The sequence below is a fragment of the Cetorhinus maximus genome, chromosome 5 (assembly GCF_964194155.1).
Source record: "Cetorhinus maximus chromosome 5, sCetMax3.hap1.1, whole genome shotgun sequence".
NCBI classification, from domain to species: domain Eukaryota; kingdom Metazoa; phylum Chordata; class Chondrichthyes; order Lamniformes; family Cetorhinidae; genus Cetorhinus; species Cetorhinus maximus.
The window spans coordinates 19,196,892-19,220,275 of NC_135883.1; the positions used below are offsets into that span (position 1 = coordinate 19,196,892).

Genomic DNA, 23,384 nt, shown 5'->3' on the forward strand with positions numbered 1-23,384 from the left:
ATGGCGCCCGGTGTGAGGAAGTGGCGGGGTAACAGCCTGGCGGGCAAATCGGAGGCCAGCTGCCAGTTAGTTTCCTGTGGCTGCATGATTAATGGGACGGGAAGGGGACGACACGGCGCAAAAACCCGCCACTGCAGCCGGCGGGTAAAGTGTCTTTTCTCACGCCTGCTACCATACTTAGTCCAAACCTGGGACGCTTCAGAACATAAGAACATAAGAAATAGGAGAAGCAACAGACTGTTCTGCCCCTCGACCCTGCCCTGCCATTTCATATGATCTTCTACTTCAAGTCCACTTCCCTGCCTGACCCCTATACCCTTGATAACCTGAGAGATCAAAAATCTATTGATCTCAGTCTTAAATCTGCTCAAGGTTGGAGGATCTACAATTCTCCAGAATAGACAATTCCAATGATTCACAATCATAATCTGGGATAAATTGTTAAACATAGGCTACACTAACTAACCCACATGTAACAAAGGATAAAGGTGCAGGATTCGGTTCATAACGTGCTTATGAAAGTTGCACTCTAGGTGAAAGCAGGTTTGGGAAAAGGCCGATTATTCTGGTTCTTGTGGCATTATTTGAAGGAGGAGCGTTGAATAGGGAACCTTCTTCAATCTCCAACATCCCCCAGAACAGATAGAAAGAACTTGAGACTCAGAAAATGGAGCACTCTGTCAGTACTGCACAGGGGTGTCAGCCTGGACCACGAGTCTAAACTCTGAAAGGAATTCCAAGGCCACCACCTTCTGGCCCAGAGGCACACATGCTACCAATTGAACAACAACAACACACAATTACCTTAAAATCATATCTGAAATATTTCCTGGATGATGTTCAGAATTTATGCCTGCACTCTTCATTGGAAAAAGAAATACTTGTAAGCATAGCACACTTTCTCAGGTAACTTATTAATTGTTCTTTTATATTGTTTTCATAAACTACAAAAAATATCTTATGTACCCTGAAGGCTAGGATCATTTGTATAATACAGTAAAACTCTAAATGACCGTTATAATATTAGAAGTATGATTGTTTGACTATTGCCCTCTTAACATACTGCCAGCACTGCAATTTTATTGGCATGGTACAAGAATGCTGTAAAGCTAAATTAGCTGTACAAAGTCCAGGAAAATGGGAAACTAAATTTAAATGCATCTGTACAACACAGTACACCTGAGCTCTTTGGTTCTACTACTTCAACTATGAAATCCTCTGGATTGTTTTCCCTTTGCTTAATGTTACTGATCACATACTGTAACACTTTGGTGGTAAGATACGCTACTTGCACGTTAAAGATGTATTTGTTATTCTTTCACCATTTCACCAAATGTCATTCTTCCTTTTCCAGATCAGAGAGACTCCTTCCGAAAATGGTATACGTTGAGATTATTTGCATTTTATTTTATCTTTTCCTGTTATACATTTTAAAACTCTTTCGTAATTTCTCAGATTGCAATAGTTAAAGTGTTAATTTCTTGTTTTTTTAAACCAGCTTATGACGTAGATCCTGGGGATTTTCGTGATGACATTCCAAAAATAAATTTAGGTAGGTTTAAAATTTCAACCAAAAAAACACATTCTCCATCATCTTTCAGGTTATATTCTTTCAAACTTAATAAATACACCCTGCTAAAATTCTTCATCTTATTGCAATTAATATCTTGTTATTTTGTGTGACTTCTTTGATCAGGAGGCAAAGTATTTTATGTTGCTGTACTTTTCTCATTACCTTTTTGTTAGAATCCCAAAGGTTTCTGTTTCAAGGAGACATTGCAGAAAATGTAAGTGCGATACACATTAAGCTGATTTATAAAAAACCTATTTATAACGCTATGCTTCCAGCTGTGAATGTATTACTGATTTCCTCATTTTGTTACAGCTGGAACGGAATGCTGTTAAAAATCTAACATTGAGATGGAAATTCCCTATTCCGTACATTCTGGGTGACAGCCTCGGTAACCCTTTATATTGTCAATAATCGGAAGGCATTCAAGTACTATTGATTTACATTCTGGTTTGTGTACCTACTGTTGAAAGTGTAACATCATTGCCTTGAAATTACTTATATTTGAGCTATAATATACTTCTAAATATCCAATAATTCCTACCTATACAATGACTACATTAATGATTTACTTATCACAAGCTACTAGAATTCAAAGGTAAAGTCACATTAAATTAAATAAAAATAAACCATTTGATTTTAGTTTCTGCTGATATAATTATTCATTGCTGTGTTTCAATTTGAACACAAAAATATTAGTAGTGGAATAATTATTTGCACAGTAGTGAAAAGTTGTTGTTAGATGTGTTGGAGCACAGATCTAAGGCTCAATGTTTTACTGATGTCTTGGCATGAGACCCACTATTGATTCAATTGAAGCATTTGGCTCAGAATAATTTAAAAAATGGCCTGCCTGTTACAATATGCCTAGTTGTAAAACAAAATCTCACACGTAAACTGTAGAGATTATTGGGTGTAATTTTTGATCAGGGTATGTTTCTCTGTATATTTTTTTAGATAGGCTTTAATCTCTTTAAAATAATGGCTTTATACCTCAATTTTAATTACTTGGAAAATAAAGTTCACAAGGGTTTATTTTATAGCTTTATTCAAACAAATTGTTCAATTTTTTAGTGCTTTGATTTTCAGATTTAAATGCTAAGGGTGTCATCTTGAATTCGTTTGAAGACTATCGCTTGAAATCATGCATTGATTTCAAACCATATGAAGGAGAGGAAACATACTTATTTTTTCAAAAATTAGATGGGTATGTACAAACTCACACAATTGTATACATATATAAAGGTAGAAATCATGTTCTCATGCAAAAACTTGATGCCTTCTTACCAAATTGCTCTGTGTGCTATTTTATTGCAGATAGGAATTTTGTAGGAGCACGCACTGTGCTTGTGCAAGGACAGAGTAATTCATTATTTCACCCCTATAGTAGGCAAAGGTATAAAATAATGTGGCAGAACAAAACTGTATCATATTTTGTACCAAGTCCCCACAATCTAACAAATCTATTCGCACTGACCTCCAGGACTCCCCATTCTCCGGCGCATTTACTTTAAATTCCACAATTTTATTTACAAATTATCACAAGGCCTCATTCCAGCCTAACTCTTCAATGTCCTCTAATCTTACTTCCCATTTCTTCACTTTTTCTGGGTCTAGACTACTGACTGTTCAGTTGCCTCTCGGTGGAAGAACTTTCAACTGCTGTATTCCGTCACTCTGGAATTCTCTCCATAACACCTCCGCCTGGCTCCATTGCACCCTGACTGCTAAAACTTCCTCAAAATCTACATATTTAAATTTACATTTACGTCACCTTCTCTAACTCTTCTGTTAAATCTTGATAGGTGTCCCCTCCCCATTCTTTTCTGAAGTGCTTTGTTATGTTAAAAGTGGTCCACAGGGTAAATGGTCATTGATATTGTATTGTTCAGAAGAGACAGTGAGAGTCTTTCAAAGGCGGTGTCTTCATCATTTAACTAGAGAGCTTTGGTCCGAAAGGAAAATGGGCGCAGGGAGGTAAAGGAAGATGAGAATGAAACAGAAGCACAGATTGACTGCTTAGACTAGTGAGAAAAGGAGGAATGAAGAAGGGCAACTGTATCCAGAACAGAAAAATATGATCAGAAATGTAAAGAAGTAGATAAGTAATCCAAATCAATTGACTATTTTTAACAAATATGAGTATGGTGCCAACATTCAGCATAATGTTTTAAAAATTGTGTAGGTTACGTTATTACTTCAGGGAAAGTGACTTTTCTTCCAAATGTTCAACTTGCTTCAAACCTGTAAACTTTCAAGCTGTGACGATGCGTGATTTTATAACATATTTCCTACATTGCAATAGTTACCATACTTCAAAAGCACTTGATTGGCTGTAAAGTACTTTAGGACATCTGGAGGTTAAAGGTGCCATATACATGTAAGTCTTTATTTTCTTGTTTATATATAAACTACTAAACACGATCTTCATTGAACAGGTGCTGGTCTTTTGTTGGTGACTTGCACGGTGGCCAAAATGTGTCCATTGGTGAACGTTGTGACTATAAAGCTATTGTTGGGCATGAACTGCTACATGCATTAGGATTCTACCATGAACAATCAAGGACAGACCGAGATGACTATGTTTACATTTTGTGGGACCAAATTATTCCAGGTCTGATTTCAAATTCTCCGTATTTTCAATTATAGGGACATCCACTTGTTTCTAAAGTAAATAATGTAGTTGCACAGCGAATTATTTCAACATTTCAAAAGATACAATGGCCTGAATTTTTCAGGTGACAGGTGGGCTTGGAGGGAGTCGGTGGTGGCGGACACGGAGCCAATTGCGATCGGCTCTGCGCTGCCATTTTATGGTAAAACGCGAATGGGAGCGCTCATTGCTACCTGTGCGGGCAGGAGGGTCAGGGCCAGCGCTCTTTCACACATGCGCTGGAGCTGCCTCAGGGAGATTGAAGGGCTTTTGAAATTATTAAATAAAAGGTTTCAAAATTTATTTAAACATGTGACTGTGTCACATGAGATGGGACATGTCTCTATATTTATGAAATTTAAAAAAATTTATTAATAAAAGCTTTAGGAAACCTCATCGCGCTTGTGGATGAGGTTTCCTAAAAAATGCAAAGGCTGCTTGGCCTTTTTGCCTGCCCGCCAACTGTAAGGTTGGATGGGCAGCATTTACAATTACCTTATTTAGTTTCTTAATGGCCTAAATAGGCTGTTTACATATCGGTGGGCGTGCAGCCAACAGCTAAACTTACACAGTCGGACCAAATGTGAATCTAGTCCCACACTGATGTGATTGACTTTCAACAACCTCCTGTAGTAGCCTGGCAGGTAACTTGGCTTTGTCAAACCACTAGTAGTTCCAATAAGATAATCACGGTCCCCTTTTTAGGGCAACTAGGGATAGGACTTATAAATCAGTTTTGCCAGCATTTCCCACACCCCTAGAATGAATTAAAAAAATATTCTTCCCAATTTTGAGCGAATATGAATTGAAACTGCTGGCTTAATGTTACTAAAGTCACAATGCAAAACACATGTCTCTGAAAACGTTAGCTTGGGTTTTGTCTTCGTAATGCTGGCAAAACTGTTAGTGTTCAATTGTGCCTTTGAAACTGACAGCAACTTCTGGAATCTGCACAGTTGAACACAGATATCCAGAAGCTGCTTCCCTACTGGGTACATAGATGATATACCCGATATTGCAATTGCTTAGAAATCATTGCTCTGATGAGAACTCACCCTTTTATGTCAATAATCTCACTGTAAGAGCCCTTGGAAAAGTTACACCCTATTGAATGAGGATTACTGAGTTCATGCTTCTTGCTGAAAAGTATTTCTGGCCCTGGAAAACTAATTTTATATTTGTTGTAAGTCAAACTTCTCTATTACCATAAAAAAATTCCACATATTTTTAAAAAATATTTATTTTGTAAAGTTTGTTTATACTGCTTTAGCTTCTATTCCCATTCGTACATTCTAAACATTTATTTCCCTCTTGGCAAAAGTTAATTTAAAGTGAAAGATAATTGGTATGTGAGAATCCTTTAAAATGATTGGTTGCTAACCGTGCTTGATAACATCACTGCTGCTGACACCTTGAGATCCCCTTGACTTAGCACCAGATTCAAACTGATGTCTGAAAAAGGAGAAATCCATGCCAAAGAGATTGCTAGATCTTTATTGGCAGCTTTCTTTGAGTTCAGCAGGAAGTTTTGCCACTGATCGTGAAATATCACCCTTTTTCTATCTGATTCTAAGTATGGTGCGCCAAATAAATAGCTAAATAACTCAGCTCAGTTCTGCACTGAAATTGTAGGCCAAATTATAAATTCAAGGACCTGCACTGGGACTTGAACATTAGCGTCTTCAGTTTCAAAGATGAGAGCCCACACATCATTCATGAGATATTACATTGCATAGATCCACAAAGAACCGTCAACTTTATTTCAAATGTTTGCCCATCAATGTTTATCTAATTAGGGATATTGCACTGATTGAAGGCATATTATGATTCTTTTCAACTCAACTGAACCTGGAGTATCCATGAGTTGTGAAAGAAGATGGGAATGGCAATTATTGATGTAATATCTCAGATAGAGTTTAGAAAAATGTGTAATTTGATAGAGTACATCTAAAATTTAATCAATAAATTTGAACATAAAAATATTCTTCACTACAGCTGAATGTCAATTATTGCACTTTTATTTAGGCATGGAGCATAACTTTGTGGTATATCCTGACGATTATATTACTGACCTGAATACTCCATATGATTATGAATCTGTGATGCATTATGCACCATTCTCCTTCAACATAAACAAAAGTATTCCTACTATCATTGCAAAGATACCAGCATTTGATGACATAATTGGACAGCGCTTGGACTTCAGTGCTACTGATTTGCTAAGGCTAAATCGCATGTATAACTGCAGTAAGTTCAGCTTTCAGTCTTTATATGTAATGGAAATAGGACTCATCAGAGAGTTCAGCATTTAAAGTCCAATTAGTTAAATCGATTTTCACACAAGTCTTTTTCGCAGGTTCCCCTCTCACACTGCTGGATCAGTGTGCATTTGAGTTCATTAATATCTGTGGCATGATTCAGAGCAAAATTGGAGAAGCTGATTGGGTTCATGTGAAGAGCAATCCTGGAAATGAGGATCATACTGTAAATGGCAAATGCAGAGGTGGGTGCACACTCTCTAACCCTCTTTACTTACCATTACTGCTGCAAATCGGCCATAATGTCAAGAACAACAACTTGTATTTATATAATGCCTTTAGTGTACTCAAGCATCCCAAGGCACCTCACAGGAGCATTACCAAACACAATTTGACACCAAGCGGAATGAGGAGATATTAGGGCAGAGAAGAAGCAAGTTTCAAGGACTGTATTAAAGGAGGAAAATTCTTAGATAGACACAAAGGTTTAGGGAGGTAATTACCAAGCCTAGGGCTTAAAATCAGGTAAGAGGCCAGATTGGAGGAATGCAGATATCTTGAAAGATTGTAGATCTGGAAAAGATTATGGAATTAGGGAGGGGTGAGGGCATGGTGGGACTTGAAAACAAGAATGATAATTTTAAAATTGGGGCATTGCTTAACTGGGAGCTAGTGTAGGTCATCGGGCACAGTAGTAATGGATGAACGAGACTTGATGCAAATTAGGATATGAGCAGCAAAGTTTGCGATGGTCTCAAGTTTACAGAGAATAGAAAATGGGAGACTAGGTCAGGAGTACATTGGAATAGTCAAGTCTAGAGGCAACAAATGAACGTGTGCTTCAGCAGTAGGTGAGCTGAAGGGGCAGAGATGGGCGATGCTACAGAGGTGGAAATAGGCAGTCTTGGTTCCTCCACCAATGGGAGAATAGTGGTGCAAGTACGACTTTTCTAGCTTTCTCTGCCTTAGGATCATAGGAAGTAGAAAAGGGCATTCAATCTGTTGATCCTGTTCTGCCACTCAGTTAGACCATGGCTAACCCAAATCTTAACATCAGCTACCTGCTTTTGTTTCATGACCCTTAGTACCTTTGCCTACAAAATCTATCAATCTCAGCTTTGACTTTTTAAATTGATCTAGCTTCAGCAGCTTTTTGGGACACAGAGTTCCAGATTTTCATTACTCTTTGTGTGAATGTCTGCTTTCTGACATCACACCTGAATGTTCTGCCCCTTGGTCAGGATCCTCAATCTTCCGTATTCAAGGGAACATAAGCCTGTTTTGCATGTAGTGCCAAGTAGGGTGGAGGTCTAAGATGAATTGTTTTGACTGCATGATTGCAAATGGTTCCTGGTTGGCCTAGAGGTCTATACCAATCTAGAGGAAGCTTGATTGGGATACAGAACATGTCAAAGTACCGACCTGCTTGGGTGATAAGCCTGAATAGTTGCAGTTGTTGAAGACTGATAGTTTAGGAGACAGCATGTGGTTCTACGCACCTTGTTTTCTCTGTGTTCCTGACATAATTGCACCAGTGGATTGTAAGTATTCATTGGAAACTCCAGTGGTCAAAGGCCTGATAGGTCACAAACTAGGAACTGCTACAAAGGTCAACAACAAGACAAGACAGTTCTATGATCTGAATTTGTTTGTTAGTTGGATGTTTCACTTCTGCGTATTCTTATCAAGACATCGCAAAACACAGCTGGTGATCTCTATTTGCTAGTGAAACTTTACTTCTGAGGCATGTGAGTTGTGTATCAAACTCCCATGGTAGTTAAATTTGTCAGCTACCTCAATGGTTTCTATGTGCACAGTGGTGGAAACTGGAGAATTTAAGATTCCTAATGGTTCAGCCTCACCTTTAGGAGCACCAGCGCCAGATTTAGTGTTGCCTATTTCATCATTCTAAAGCTCTAGTAGAGGGGCCAAAAAAATAGGAAAAAAACGTTGGAAATATCCTTGCAAATAGAAAACTTAGAAATGCTAGCCGAGCACATTCATATCTGCTGGAGGCGGTGCCTAGGGATGTGTGCTGGTCCTCCAGCTGCTTCTGGAGCTGCCCGGGCGTCAGAGCACTTGACAAGGGTACTTACATGGATGTCCCTTGCATGTGGCGGGAACACCTAAATCGGTGCTATCCTGATGTCACACAACCCAACCAGCCCAATGCCCTAATTTGACCACCATTCAACAAACTCGTTCATCACTCAGCAAAGATCAAATGTTCAGTTGTGAGAGGGGCCAAGCACTAGTATTGTTTAAAGAGCTAAGTATCCAACTTGCAGGTAAGGCAATTTTGAAGGGCTTCTGCTATTGCAAAATGTTTGAAAGTACTCTGGAGCGTTTTTGGAGTTGGTTTCTGAGAGCTGGTGTTTACAGTCAGCGAGGATAGAGGAATACCTAACTCAGGTATGGGAGCTATGGTAGCAGTGCCCCTTGGTCTGCAACATGACCATGAAATGGAGGAGAGGATGCTGGCGGGGAAGCTCTGTGAAGGAGGAGAAGGAAAAGGAACAGCTGGAAGCAGGGAAGAGCCCTTGTATGTGGAGATGCTATTTTAAAGCAGATTATCAGGTTCTGTTTTCTGTGATACAGCTTACCCTGATCAGCATGGACCAGTATTCTCCACCCTTACATCCAACGGGGTTGCTCCATCACAGCCTGAGGCTGCTTTTTCTCTTCCTCCTGTATATGTTGCAGAAGGCCAGGTGGCAGTGCTTGGGTATTGAAAGCCTAAAAGTTCAAAGGAAGGATTGAGGAATGGGGATTGGTGAATGGGGGAGAATAGCAGGAGACCCATGGTCGCACCATCTTCAGATTTCACTTAATGTCACATTTCAGGACGAGGGTGAGAAGGAAATTGAGAAGGGGCAAAAGGCAGCAACTTAGGTCATCCTCGATGACCTCAGCATCACCGGATGCCACAGACCTGTCACAGCCAGCCCCATGATTTTCCATCATGCTCAGGGGATGCAGTAATGGTAGCCCACCATCTCTACCCCCCCACCACCCCCGAAACTCCGGGCCTCCCTCCTGATATGTGTAACCTTCACCTGCAAGAGAGAGGGCAGAATGCCAGTGATGATGTGGCACTGTGTTTGGGTGATTTGCCTGCCATGGCAGCAGAGTTGGAGGCATGTGGAGGCTGCAAGAGGAGGGTATCATCAGAAGGTGTGTGTGGATGAGGTGGAGTCTATGAATGTTAGGCATGAGTCCTGAGTGCTAGTGAATGCTTTTGGGGATGTGGATCATCAAGCAGTGTGAGAGGCTGATGGTCTGTTGGGGATGACTAGTGATGTGAAGATGCATTCACTGACCTTGGCCATGTGTGTGAGATCACAAAATTACTTGCAATATTGCTGCCAGGTCATCGTGGTCAGTCTCTGGGTATTGATCCACCCCACCCCTTGTCATCTGCTTCCACATCCTTCGGTAGGTAGGCTTGAGGTCTTCTTAGCCTCCTGCAGAAACATGGCCTTTCTCCTGAGTAGTGCATCCAGCGCCTCTCGCAGCCCTCTCTATTTCCTTTTACTTTTAATTTCTCTTCACCATCAATCTTCCAATATGATTTTATGACAGCTATCAGTTCTGCAGTACAACTTTCCAAAAGAGGGACAGCGTGCCTATAAAGAGCTGGATAGCTAGAACATGTGCTAATCTTGCATGCCCTTAAGCCTCTATTGTGCATGCAATCCACCAACAGTTTAGGCTGCACAAATCAATGTGCTGCCTGTCTCTAATGGAACCAGCATGGGCAAATCATGAACACATTGACCAAAAAACAGGGCAATCCAGTTTTTTGCTCTTAATGTTCATAAGCAAATAATAGAAATGATCATTTCTAGATTATAGAATGAACTGACAAAATTCAGGTTACTATGTTGTCAGAAGCACCCAGCTTAACCTGTAAGAGATGATTTTTTTCCATCAATGGGAGGTTAGGGCTTAAACATATGAAGTACTAACCTTCAGGAAAACCTAAGCAATAAGAAAAAAGTAGTAAATTGGAAAAATATGACCAGAAACAATAGCTCTCATTTTTTGCTCTGTACTGTTCAAAAGGTCAAGGATCCAAAGTTTTGCAAAAATTATAATCAGTGATGTTGATGAGAGCATTGGCTACTTAATTATAGAAAAGAAATGATTCCTCAGTTCCTACATACCAGCTCGCTTTCATGGGAAGTAGGAACACATAAGGCAACATGCGAAATGTACTCTCCAGTTTGGTTCATTATAAACAAGCTGTAAGCTGTTCTTTGGATGTGATTAAGGTGGTGAATTTTTCTAGTGACAATGCTGGAAAAATGTTGGCTTAGATCATTGTACGTATTATGGGTTCAAATATTTTAAAGCAGAGTCCTGGCCTACATCGTGATGATAGAGATGCTAGGCAGGTTATACTATATATTCACCGGTTTTCTGTGTATTTCACATGGGAAATGCACTTGTGCCAATAATAGGTCAATGAGTTTTCATTCATAAAAAATGTGTAAAATTAGAATTAATGGGCGGAACCTAGTGAAGCTCCTGGGAGTGTGAAATGAGGCATGTGGGGCACATAATTGTGTATCAGCTTCCCGATGGCGAATGAAAGTTGGGAAATAAGTTTGTAGGGCATTAAAGACAAATCATGGTTCCCAACAGCAAGCAGCAGGAACCTAATCTCGATGTATTAGCCCATCCTTCATATTCAGTAAAACACACGGTCACCAGATTAAATTGTACCTTTGTGATTAAGTTGGCAGCGACAGAGAAACATGTGCCTTGAAACTCAGGACTGGTTAAAGGTGGCATGGAGCTGGGAAGGTTACCTTCTTGGTGGATTTAGACTTTTCTTGTATGGGGAGCTTTGTTGGACCAGGGAGAGGAGGCTTAGCTGCTGATTTGAGCTGGGGTGTCGGCTGTCCAGGGATATCGGGGCATAGCTGTCTGACGGAGGGAAGTCGGGTTGTGGCAGCCCTAAGAAGGGTTGTTGGGGACAGAAGGAAGGAACTGGATGACAGAGGGAAGGTCAATCTCTTCTGAAGGCAGCACAAGCATGATAAAGAGGAGATCAAGGGTGATTGAGGGCAGGTCAACGGTGAGGTTGGGAGAACTGAGGGTAACCAAGGGCAGGGCAAGGGTGATAGAGAGTGGGTCCAGGAAAACGGTTAGCAGTTTGGGGATGACAGGGGCACATCCAGAGTGCCGGGGGAAGCTCAATGGTGTGGGGGGTGGCAGTTCTGAGTTGACAGGGAGTTGATAAGGGGAATTGGCTGATGACTTGTGGGACACAGAAGGCAGGGTGTTGAAGGGAAGGTCGAGGGTGATGGAGGGAATGTCAAAGGTGACTGAGGAAGGTTGCAGGACGATGCCTTGCAGCTCCAGGGATCCAAGTGTGGCAGGTAGGGTGGGAGTGGCAGCTGTTGAAGTTCAAAATCCTTCTCTCAGACAAGCAGAGTGATGATTCTGGCTTGCAGGGAGTGGATGCCATTTAAACATGGCGCCCAGATCTTCGACCACTGTGAGGTAAATTCCTGCCCACCCCTGACACATAATTGGGTGGGCTCCTTGACTGTACATAGCTGATTGGCTGGCCACCCTGTGATTGTGTGTAGCTAGACATTCCACCTCGGAGCGGAAGTCCAGCTCAATTCTGGCCTTGCCATCACGATACTCGCCGATGCAACAAGAATCCTCCTATAACTCCAATCTTAGAACAGCTTTTATTTTTATGGCATTGTATTTTCTATTTATCATACTACTTTGCCTTTTAAGATCTACTGTCCACCATAGTGAAATCATAAATATGTGTATCAAGATTTTTAAAAATTTTACTACATGTAATGGACAGTGGAAATCTTCCCCTTTATTCAGGTAACCCAGTGAATGTCAATTAGCTGTGGATTATGGAGCTCAGGGTTACAGAGGAAAAAAAGAAAGACCTTGGTCTATGTTTTCACTCCTGGGCAGTTCCACTCTTTTTGCCATGACTGAGAGGCTTTCCATCATGGCTAAAATTTGGGCGTTGCAGTTATAGAGTGCCTTTTATGTTTTCAGCACACTCCAAAGTGCTTTTCAGCTAATGTTACCCTAGAAAACTGTTGTTTTTTAAACAAATACAGCAATCAATATGTGCACATCAAGGTCCTACAAACAGAAATGAAACTAATGACCAGGTAATCTGGTTTTGTCGTTGTTTGTTGAGGGCGATGTATTGGTCATGACACCGGGAGAAATCCACTTCTCTTTTTTGAATAGTGCCATGGGATGCTGTAAAGCTCAAATGGAGCCTTGGTTTTAATGTTTCATCTGAAAGATAGCACCTTGAAAAAGAACATTTGTTCATTATTATACTTAAATGTGAGCTTAGATTTTGTGCTGGAGTGGAGTCTGGACCCAAGACCAATGGACTTGTAGATGAAAGTGTTACCACTAAGGCATTACTGGGCTTTATTTTGAGAACTGGTTTAAGAATTGGATTTATATTTCAATTGTTATTTTACACAATACCCTTATCAGCTTTCACAAGCATGAGATATGAATTTTAAATCTCATGTTGATTCAAAGTAGGTCAGTCCCAGTCATGTTGTCTATAAATGATAGAATAACATCAAACATCAGTTTTCTTGGATGACATGTAATGATATCTGATCTTCAGATATGGATGCCAATTGGTGACAATGCTGAATATTATTAACTTATCTTGTTATCCAAGTACAAATTACAAGGCGCTAGTGAAACCACTTGAGAATTGTTTTGTGGAACACCACCTATTATGAAAAACCATAAAATGTTGCCACATATTTAACGACTATTATCTAAGTGCACCCAATGAGCAGTGAAATTATAGTATTTAGTTTACTTATTGAAAGACTTTGCTCGACAATGATAATCCAAAACATTTGAAGAAACCCTGTACATTGTGTTCGCTTGTCAGCATTTTATCTGGTTCCTTCCCCAAAACATTGTGATCTCTGAGACGTAAGGGTAGACACCTGCTGTTTGAAATAATTTTTTTGTGAAATGTGTGAAGGTTTCATGGCCTCAAAGACATTACTTTGGGCTCACTTTTGTTCAAGATTGGGAAGTGCTCTGGGCCTTGGTCCCCTCTCTCACTGTTGTTCATCTTCCTCATTTGTCATGACTACTTCAAGCTGCACAGCCTCTCAGATCCTATGGCGCCATGCCCCTCTTCGTCTCACTTACAACCATTGGCTACTCTCCTGTCGATTGTCTTTTGTGTCACAGTCCAACCCTTGAATCCTTGAAAGATGAGGGCTGAACCGCCGGGTCTGGTTGGTGGCGGGTGTCATGGAGGGTGTGAGCGGACAATATGGCGAGAAGACCAAAATGGATTTAGGCTGTCGTGAAACCAGTTTGCGATTGTCCACCCCATCTGTCAATGGCTGGCTGCATTTCCTGCTGCCGCACATCGGGAATATAATTTCAATCCCTTAGCATTTCATCATAAACCCTGCTTGCAAGAATCATCCCCCCATGCTGGATCATCCGGGCACATGATTGCACGTCGACATGTTTCACAACTGTACATAAGTGACGTGCACCTGGTGAGCTGCACTTCACTCGGGACTTCGAGGTTTGTTTGCCTACTTTGATTCGGGCAGCACCCGTGGTCATCAGCGTCAGGCTTCGCAGGAAGCTTCGCATCACTTATAGAGGAGCTCACGGGCAGGTCTCTACCCTCCAGACCAGCCATGAGGCGGGGGTGCCTTTTCAAGAGCTACAGGGCTGGGACTTACATGGGGAAGCAGGAGAAGAGACCTCAGGCAAGGGAAGAGGCTGCAGGGCGAGGGCTGTACTGGGGAAGGAGGGTATCCCAGGGTGTGTGTGGGAGCGCATGTTGATCTGTGCAAGTGGCCTCAAGATGGTGAGGGCTGGGGAGACAGTGTCCAGAGGAGATGAGGCCAGGTGGACATGTGAGGATGGGTGGTGATGTCCCTTGAGCTGGCAGTGAGTGAGATGCCAGTGAATGTGTGATGGGCTTTTGAGTGTTTCAGTTTAGAGTGATGAGATGGTTGCCTTATCCTGGCAGCATAGGTGTGAAATTTCAACCATTTTCTGCACTGAATGGCCAATCCCTTTTGTGCAGCATTGGCACTGACCATCACTGCCACTGCCTCCTAAACTGGAGTGATGAGACTGATGGGCCTCCTGCGGCCAGAGTGGGGGTAGACCATCACGGCGGATCTTCATGGCATCCAGAAGGCATCCCACGGTTGCGTCACTGAATCAGGGGGCTGCACTGTTCTTGACTTTTGGGGCCGTTTCTTCACCAGAGCAGTCCAGGGCTGGAAGCGTTGAGAAGTATGCGTGCTGCTGCATTTTAAATATGGCGCCCAGCGTGAGGAAGCGACGTGACTGGAAAATTGGAGGCGCCCCACCAGCGAGATGGAGTATTTCCAGTGGCTGCAAAATTAATGAGGCGGGAAGGGTGTGAAAACCACCATTGCAACTGGCGGGTGAAACATCTTTTCTCATGCCCGCTACCGCACTTAGTGCAAATCTGTGATGATGCTCCTTAGAATTACAACATCCCTCTTCCCAACCTTTGACATCATCTCAGAGTGACAAGGTCATCCCATTGTATCATAGGGGAGGCAATGGTGTAGTGGTATTGTTGCTGGACTAGTAGTCCAGAGTAACCCTGGGTTCCAGCATGGTAGATGGTGGAGTTTGAATTTAATAAAAATCTGGAATTAAAAATCTAATGATGACCATGAAACCATTGTCGATTGTTGTAAAAACCCACCTGGTTCACTAATGTCCTTTAGGGAAGGAAATCTGCCTACATGTGACTCCAGACCCACAGCAACTTGGTGACTGTTAAATGCCCTCTTAAATGGCCTAGAGAGCCACTCAGTTGTATCAGACTGCTACAAAGCCTCAAAAACAGGAATGAAACTGGACAGGCCACCCGGCATCAACTAAGCACAGGAAACAACAACGGCAAACTTAGCCCTGTCAACCCTGCAAAGTCCTCCTTACCAACATCTGAGGGCGAGTGCCAAAATTGGGAGAGCTGTTTCACAGACTAGTCAAGCAACAGCCTGACATAGTCACCCTCATAGAATCATAACTTACAGATAATTTCCCAGACACCACCATCGCCATCCCTGGGTATGTCCTGTCCCACCGGCAGAAGTGGTGGCACAGTGGTATACAGTGGGAGGGGGTTGCCCTGGGAGTCCTCAAAATCGACTCTGGACCCCAAGAAGTCTCGTGGCATCAGGTCAAACATGGGCAATGAAACCTCCTGCTGATTACCATGTACCACCCTCCCTCAGCTGAAGAATCAGTGCTCCTCCATGTTGAACATGGAGGTTGGTAAGGGCGCAGAATGTACGCTGGGTGGGGGACTTAAATATCCATCATCAAGAGTGGCTCGGTAGCATCACTACTGGCCAAGTCCTAAAGGGCAAAGTACAGAGGGAAAACATACTTAACCTCATCCTCACCAACCTGCCTGCCGCAGATGCATCTGTCCATGACAGTATCGAGAGGAGTGACCACTGCACAGTCCATGTGGAGATGACGCCCCGCCTTCACATTGAGGATACCCTCCATCGTGTTGTGTGACACCACCACGGTACTAAATGGGTTAGATTTTGAACAGATCTAGCAACTCAAGACTGGGCATCCATGAGACACTGTGGGCCATCAGCAGCAGCAGAATTGTACTTGCACACAATCTGTAACCTCATGGCCTGGCATATCCCCCACTCTATCATTACCATCAAGTCAGGGGATCAACCCTGATTCAATGAAGAGTGCAGGAGGGCATGTCAGGAGCAGCACCAGGCATACGTAAAAATGAGGTGTCAACCTGGTGAAGCTATAACACAGGGCTACTTGCATGCCAAACAGCATAGGCAGCAAGTGATAGACAGAGTTAAGTGATCGCACGACCAACGAATCAGATCTAAGCTCTGCAGTCCTGCCACATCCAGTTGTGGATGGTGGTGGACAATTGAACAACTCACTGGAGGAGGAGGCTCCATAAATATCCCCATCCTCAGTGATGTGGGAGCCCAGCACATCAGTGGAAAAGTCAAGGCATTTGCTGCAATCTTCAGCCAGAAGTGCCAAATGGATGATCCATCTTGGCCTCCTCCGGAGGTCCCCAGCATCACAGGTGCCAGGTTTCAACCAATTTGATTCACTCCACGTGATATCAAGAAAAGGCTGAAGGCGCAGGTTACTGCAAAGGCTATGGGCCATAACAATATTTCAGCAATAGTACTGAAGACTTGTGCGCTGGAACTTGCCGCACCCTAGCCAAGCTGTTCCAGTACAGCTACAACACTGGCATCTATCTGGCTATGTGGAAAATTGCCCAGGTATGTCCTGTACACAAAAAGCAGGACAAATCCAACCTGGCCAATTACCGCCCCATCAGTCTACTCTCAATCATTAGTAAAGTAATTGAAGGGGTCATCAACAGTGCTATCAAGTGACACTTGCTTAGCAATAACCTGCTCACTGATGCCCAGTTTGGGTTCCGTCAGGGCCACTCAGCTCCTGACCTCATTACAGCCTTAGTTCAAACATGGACAAAAGAGCTGAATTCCCGAGGTGAGGTGAGAGTGACTGCCCTTGACATCAAGGCAGCATTTGACCAAGTGTGGCATTGAGGAGCCCTCGCAAAACTGGAGTCAATGGGAATCAGGGGAAAACTCTCCACTGGCTACAAGAGCAGGTCAGAGGCTAGGAATCCTGTGATGAGTAGCTCACCTCCTGACTGCCCAAAGCTTGTCCGCCATCTACAAGGCACAAGTCAGGAGTGTGATGGAATACTGTCCACTTGCCTGGATGAGTGCAGCTCCCATAACACTCAAGAAACTTGACACCATCCAGGAGAAAGCAGCTGCTTGATTGGCACCACATCAACAAGCATTCACTCCCTCCACCACTGATGCACAGTGGCAGGAGTGTGTGCCATCTACAAGATGCACGGCAGGAATTCACCAAGGCTCCTTTGACAGCACCTTCCAAACCCACAACCATTACCATCTAGAAGGACAAGGGCAGTGGATAGATGGGATCTGCAAGTTCCCCTCCAAGTCACTCACCATCCTGACTTGGAAATATATCACCGTTCCTTCACTGTCACTGGGTCAAAATCCTGGAACTCCCTTCCTCAAAGCACTGTGGGCGCACTAACACCACATGGACTGCAGCCGTTCAAGAAGGCAGCTCACCACTATCTTCTCAAGGGATGGGCAATAAATGCTGGCCCAGCCAGCGAAGCCCACACCCCATTAGCGAAAAAAAAAATCTTCTGTGCATATATCCTCCACTTCTAACCTGCAGGAATGAATATCTGCAACCTCTCCCCTAGCGCTCCTTAAATTCCTGCATCACTCGACCCTTCTATGGTGCCCATTTCATATACACCTGCAAATGTTTGCTCCCTCTGTCTATGACTTGACCCTAATAATTACTGAAACATGGTTTACTCATTCCCTTTGACTGCATCAGTTTTGCTCAGCTACACCTTTCACAGAATTCCATGGGCAGGACTTTTAGGTCGATGGGTCCAGGATCAGCCGGGGAACGGACCGCCAACCGCGATCGGCCTCCGACCGCGATTTCACGCTGGCTGGCCAATTAACGGCTCGCCAGCGTGAAGTGCGCGCACTGAAAGGCTCAGAGCTGCGGGGGTGGGGGCGGGAGGAGGGCGAGCACTGAAGTCAGTGCGTGCGCAGGCAAGCGCTCACAGGAAGTTCCCTGAAGGTAGAGGGCTGCTTCAGGGAGCTGGGGACCTGAGCAAGCTAAAATAAAGATCACAGAAACCAGAAAAAAAGTGTCCAACCTTCATAATCAGTCACTTGAAAATGTAGGTAACGAAAATGCTGTCCACAGAAATTTCTTTTTATTTAAGTTTATCACGGAAACCTCATCCCACCCACGGATGAGGTTTCATGAGAAATCCAAAGGCTGCCTGGCCAATTTGCCTGCCTGCCAACTGTAACGTTGGATGGGCAGTGAAAAATCTTAATTGTGCCTTTAATGGGCTTAATCGCCCTCTTAATTGTCGGCTGGTGTGCGCTAAACCCGGAAGTGTGCCTGCCGACCGAAATATTGCACGAGTGTGCGATGACGTCGGGATGCCCGCTTGACATCGTCATGCGCTATTTCACCCTCGAGCGGGTCGGCGGGTGCCCGCCCACTCAGCGAAAAATTCTGCCCCATGTTTGAATCCTTCCAATCAGGCTTCCACCCCTGCCATCGTACATAAACGGCCATTATCAAACTCAAAACTGACTTCCTATGTGACTATGAGAAAGATAAGCTATCCTTCCTCATCCTTCTTGACCTATCTGTAGCCAATGACGGGTTTGACCATACTACCCTCCTGAAATGCCTCTCCACTATTGTTCAGCTGGGTGGGAGTGCTCTCGCCTGGTTCCATTCTTATCTATCGCATTGTAATCGGAGTATCACTTGCAATGTCTTCTCTTCCTGCTCCCCCACCATTAGCTCTTGTGTCCCCAAGGATCCATCCTTGGCCCATCCTATTTCTCATCTACATGCTACCCTCTGTGACTTCATCTGAAGGCACCGTGTTAGTTTTCACATGTACGCTTAAGATATCCAGATCTACCTTAACATCACCTTTCTCAACTCCTCCACTGTGGCCAAATTATCAGACTGCTTATCCAAAATCCAGCACCGAACGTGCAGAAATTTCCTGCAATTAAATACTGGAATGACTGAAGTCATTACTTTTGCTCCCTGCTCCAAAGTCCATCCCCTTGAAATTGGCTCCATTCCTCTCCCTCGCAATTGTCCAGGACTAAACCAGCCTGTTCACAATTTTGTAGATGCTGCAGTGAAGTTCATGTTACCGGCTGAATTATTGTTTTACATACGGCTGAAGTGGCTAGGATCACTGGCCTGGATTCTCATGAAGTCATGGAGACTCTGCAGAGACTGCAAAATGGTGGGTGGACCCTGGATCCAGAAGTACTGCCCCCATTTCCACCAGATCCTTTTTTCACCACTAGGAAAAGGGAAGAGGAACATGCTTCTCATGAGGGAAACCCAAACTCAGTAGGACCATTTGAACTCAAACAGGCTTCATTTTCACTGTAGCAAGGGACTTAGACCACAATGCAGGATTATGACTTTTAGAGTAGTCATAAATGCACATCAAGGGAAGATATGGTCTGTAGAACTGTCAAGCGGTGAAGTTATTTAATTCCCCAGCCCTTTAAAAAAGGTTGCTTTCTACAACGTGAGGGAGTCCAAAGTTCATAGTTTGATTGCCAGCTCAAAGAGGTTATTAAAGGATCTTTGATGTGGGGTTATGTAAACAACTGTTTGTTTTTACAAGGCATTAAGTACTTGAAGGGATTTAAATATCTTGAATGGGCTTTCATGAATTGAAGTGTTTTTATATTGTGAAGTTTGTAATAGATATTTAGAACTTCATTTGATTTCATTTCAACATGGCTTCTGAGGTCTGTCCATGGTGAATGCTGGGTGAATTGGCATGGAGGTTGTAAGGGTGGGTAGTTTGGCATATGTTTTCCTGAGTTGGCATTAAGTTGGGATAGGGGCTATAAGGGGCCATGGTGGTGGGTGGGATCCATAGGTTGGTATGAGTTGGCATGGAGATGGCATAGAAAGTGGGTGGGGAGGCGAGGGGGTGTGAGGAATTGGGGTTAGAGGACCTAATATTTAACAAAACAACAGAGAACTGAGTTGAGCCTTTTAAACAGCCCGCCTTGGCACTCAGCGGCACCGGTGGCCGCCTCGTGACTGGCGTCTGGGGGTGGCGGGTCCGACTCCATCCTGCACTCACCCCACCGGAACAAAGATCCCACCACAAGTGGCCAAACCACAAATGTTAAGCAGTTGCTACCAAAACATCTTTTACATTTTTATTCTCATTATTTAAATACTGCCTTTTTTAGTGTCTTATGCTGGGCTTCTGTTACCTTGGAACCAATGAAAAATAAATGTTCAGCACAATCTTCAAGTTATATATAGGGTATTTATTTTCTTTGTCAGATGTTGTGTGTTGCCAGCTTGATTCGGCTGGGTGCTTCTTGATGGTTGTGCTTTGACGTAAATGTGTGGAACTTAACCTAGCCCCAGCCATATCAGTGACTGTTGTTACATCTTAATTTCTCACGTATTGAATCAGATTTAAAAAAAAAATATAATGTTCAAGAATAATTCAATTTTCTTCTGTTGCTAAAAAATCCTTCATGTTTTAGACGCTGGATACTTCATGTACTTTAATACTGCGAGTGGAAAGGCTGGTCAAAGTGCCATTCTGGAATCCCGGATCCTTTACCCCAAAAGGACTGAGCAATGCCTTCAGTTCTTCTATAAAATGACAGGAAGCCCTATGGATAAGCTTGTTGTCTGGATGAAAATGGATGATGGAACTGGAACTGTTCGAAAACTAGTTAAAGTCAAAACTTTAAAAGGTATGGATTTTTGAAGTTTATAAAAAGTCACTTTAAGAGTTTAACATCAATTAATTATGGCCCATTAACCGTGAAACTGTTGCTCGAATGTATTGCTATGTAAAGAGTTAAGGCTCTTCTGGTAATTGTGGTGTGTGGGATAATACCTTGGTCCAAATGTTCAGGCTGATTTGATAGCTGTTTCGTGCCATCAGATGGATGATTGCTCTAGAATGAGAGTGTCCTACATTTTCAGGAAAATAACAATATCATGAAAATTTTCCACTGTAGAGAAATTTATATGAGATAAGTATGCTTATAATTGCCGTTCATTGCTCCTTGATAATGCATCAGATAATACTATCAGTCAACCAAGTAGAAGGAACTTAGGACAGATAGTGGGGGAAATACAACAGATATGGATCCTGTCCAACAGGTACTATGTATTCAATACATCTGCTGATAAGGAGAAAGGCAGAATTTTACAGGCCTCTTCTGGTGTATTTGTAAGTGGGAGGCCCATAAAATTCCCCATGCGGCCTTCCCACTGCCTTCTTGCTGCTCCCAATCTGTCTGCAATTTTACGTTAAGCAGACAAGGCTAAGTTGGATTCCCTGCTCTCACTCCAAATCAGGCCCTTAAGTGGTCAATTAATGGTGATATAAAGGCCACTTCCCTCCTGATCTTGATTTTGAGGTCAGAAGGAGGAGCTCAGGGAAGCAGGAAGGTCTGGCAGGTTACCCTGCTCAGGCTTTGGGCTGGAGAGTTGGGGTGTGCGCCTCCCTTGCTGGTCCCTTTCCAGGTTGGGTGCCTTCCCCAAGATTTCCACCCCCCCCCTCCCCCCCACCCCCAACATCCTCTCCCTACCAGGTGCTCCCTCCCTATCTGGCCTTGCCATCAGGAAACCCCAGCCCACGGGCCTCCCCTCCCAGCTGTGAGATCCTGGACTTATCTTATCCTGTTGCGTCTGGCGCTCAGGCTGCTGGGGGCTGTTTGTTGTTCCAACAGTGTCTACCATTCCTGGCCAAACAGATTAGCCAGCAACTCTCTGAGATGGAACTTCCTCCTGACTGAGGGATGGAAGACTCGCCTCCGGGTAATCAACACTTCCTCAAGCGTTAAATGGCTGCTGGGTAGCCAACATCCCTGTCGACTCTTCAGGTGGCAGGGCGTGAAACTCTGCCACCTGTTAGATCCTGACTTATGAGAAGGACACCTAAAATGTCAACCAAGGCACCATGGAGCAGGAGGCCGTCAAGGGGAAGGTATATAGTAGAAAGATTGTGGTTGTAGACAATTCTAAAATTAGGGCTATAGGCAGTATCCTTTGTAATCAGGATTGAGAGTCCCAATGGGTGTGTTACACACCGGTTTCCCTAATAAGGACATTTCAAAACAGATGGCACAGAATCTGGAAAGGGAAAGGAAGGATGCGGTTATGCTTCTTTTCAGCACCAAAGACATGGGAAAGATGAGGGAGGCGATCCTGCTAAAGGAGTATCAGGAATTAAGAGCTAAACTGAAAAGTGGGGCCTCATAGGTGATAATCTCAAAATTATTATCTGAGCCGCATGCAAATCCACGCAGGGTCAAATAGATTAGGAAAGGGGGAGGTGGTGGCATAGTGGTATTGTCACTGGACCAGTAATCCAGGGTATGCTCTGGGGACTTGGGTTCGAATCCCACCATGGCAGATGGTGAAATTTGAATTCAATAAAAAACTGGAATTAAAAGTCTGATGATGACCATAAAACGATTGTCATAAAAACCCATCTGGTTTACTGATGTGCTTTAGGGAAGTAAACCTGCCATCCTCACCTGGTCTGGCCTACATGTGAGTCCAGACACACAGCAATGTGGTTGACTCTTAAATGCCCTCTGAACAAGGGCAATTAGGGATGGACAATAAATACTGGCCTAGACTATGACGCCCACATCCCATGAATGAATAGTGTTAAAAAAAAAGTCAACAATGAAAACTGAAAATGCTGGAAATACTCAGGAGGTCTGGCAGCATTTGCACAAAGAAACAATTAATGTTTGAGGACCATGACCTTTCATCAAAACCATTTGTATGATTCAAACATATGGATTGGAAATATTATGGTGGGCGGGGCGAGGGGACACGTGTCATGGAGAAGGCAGACAGTTCACCATCCCTCCAGAAGCAAAAGCTCCATGCTGGCAATCACCCCCCTCCCCTCGTCCCCGCACCCTACCACCACATACCCCCTACAGCATTAACGCGCTGTGGGAAGGCTAAAAAAAGGGTCAAATGGGACTTCCGCACATCATTGGGGAGGTAGCCCCACCCTTGGGAGCTGCCAGCCAATCAGATTGGCTGGCAGCTCCATCAGTCCCGCAGTGCCAAGAGTGCGTTAGTAGGCGCTGCCAGGACTGCAAGAGGAGAAGGAAGAAGGCGCATGGATTCTGGAGATAGTTAAGTCCGGGGTCTTGAGCTTGGAGCATCTGGGCAG

At 43.5% G+C, this 23,384-nt stretch overlaps 1 protein-coding gene across 1 annotated transcript in view; it reads left to right on the top strand.

Moving 5' to 3' along the window:
* Positions 1-23,384, top strand: part of mep1a.2 (meprin A, alpha (PABA peptide hydrolase), tandem duplicate 2) — a 32,520-nt gene continuing 9,136 nt past the window's right edge. The window contains exons 1-9 of the mRNA XM_078541374.1: positions 1-28; positions 1,499-1,552; positions 1,747-1,787; positions 1,886-1,961; positions 2,660-2,777; positions 4,009-4,184; positions 6,249-6,470; positions 6,580-6,726; positions 20,713-20,928. Coding sequence (XP_078397500.1) covers positions 1-28; positions 1,499-1,552; positions 1,747-1,787; positions 1,886-1,961; positions 2,660-2,777; positions 4,009-4,184; positions 6,249-6,470; positions 6,580-6,726; positions 20,713-20,928 — 1,078 coding nt within the window. The remainder of the gene's footprint in view (positions 29-1,498; positions 1,553-1,746; positions 1,788-1,885; positions 1,962-2,659; positions 2,778-4,008; positions 4,185-6,248; positions 6,471-6,579; positions 6,727-20,712; positions 20,929-23,384) is intronic.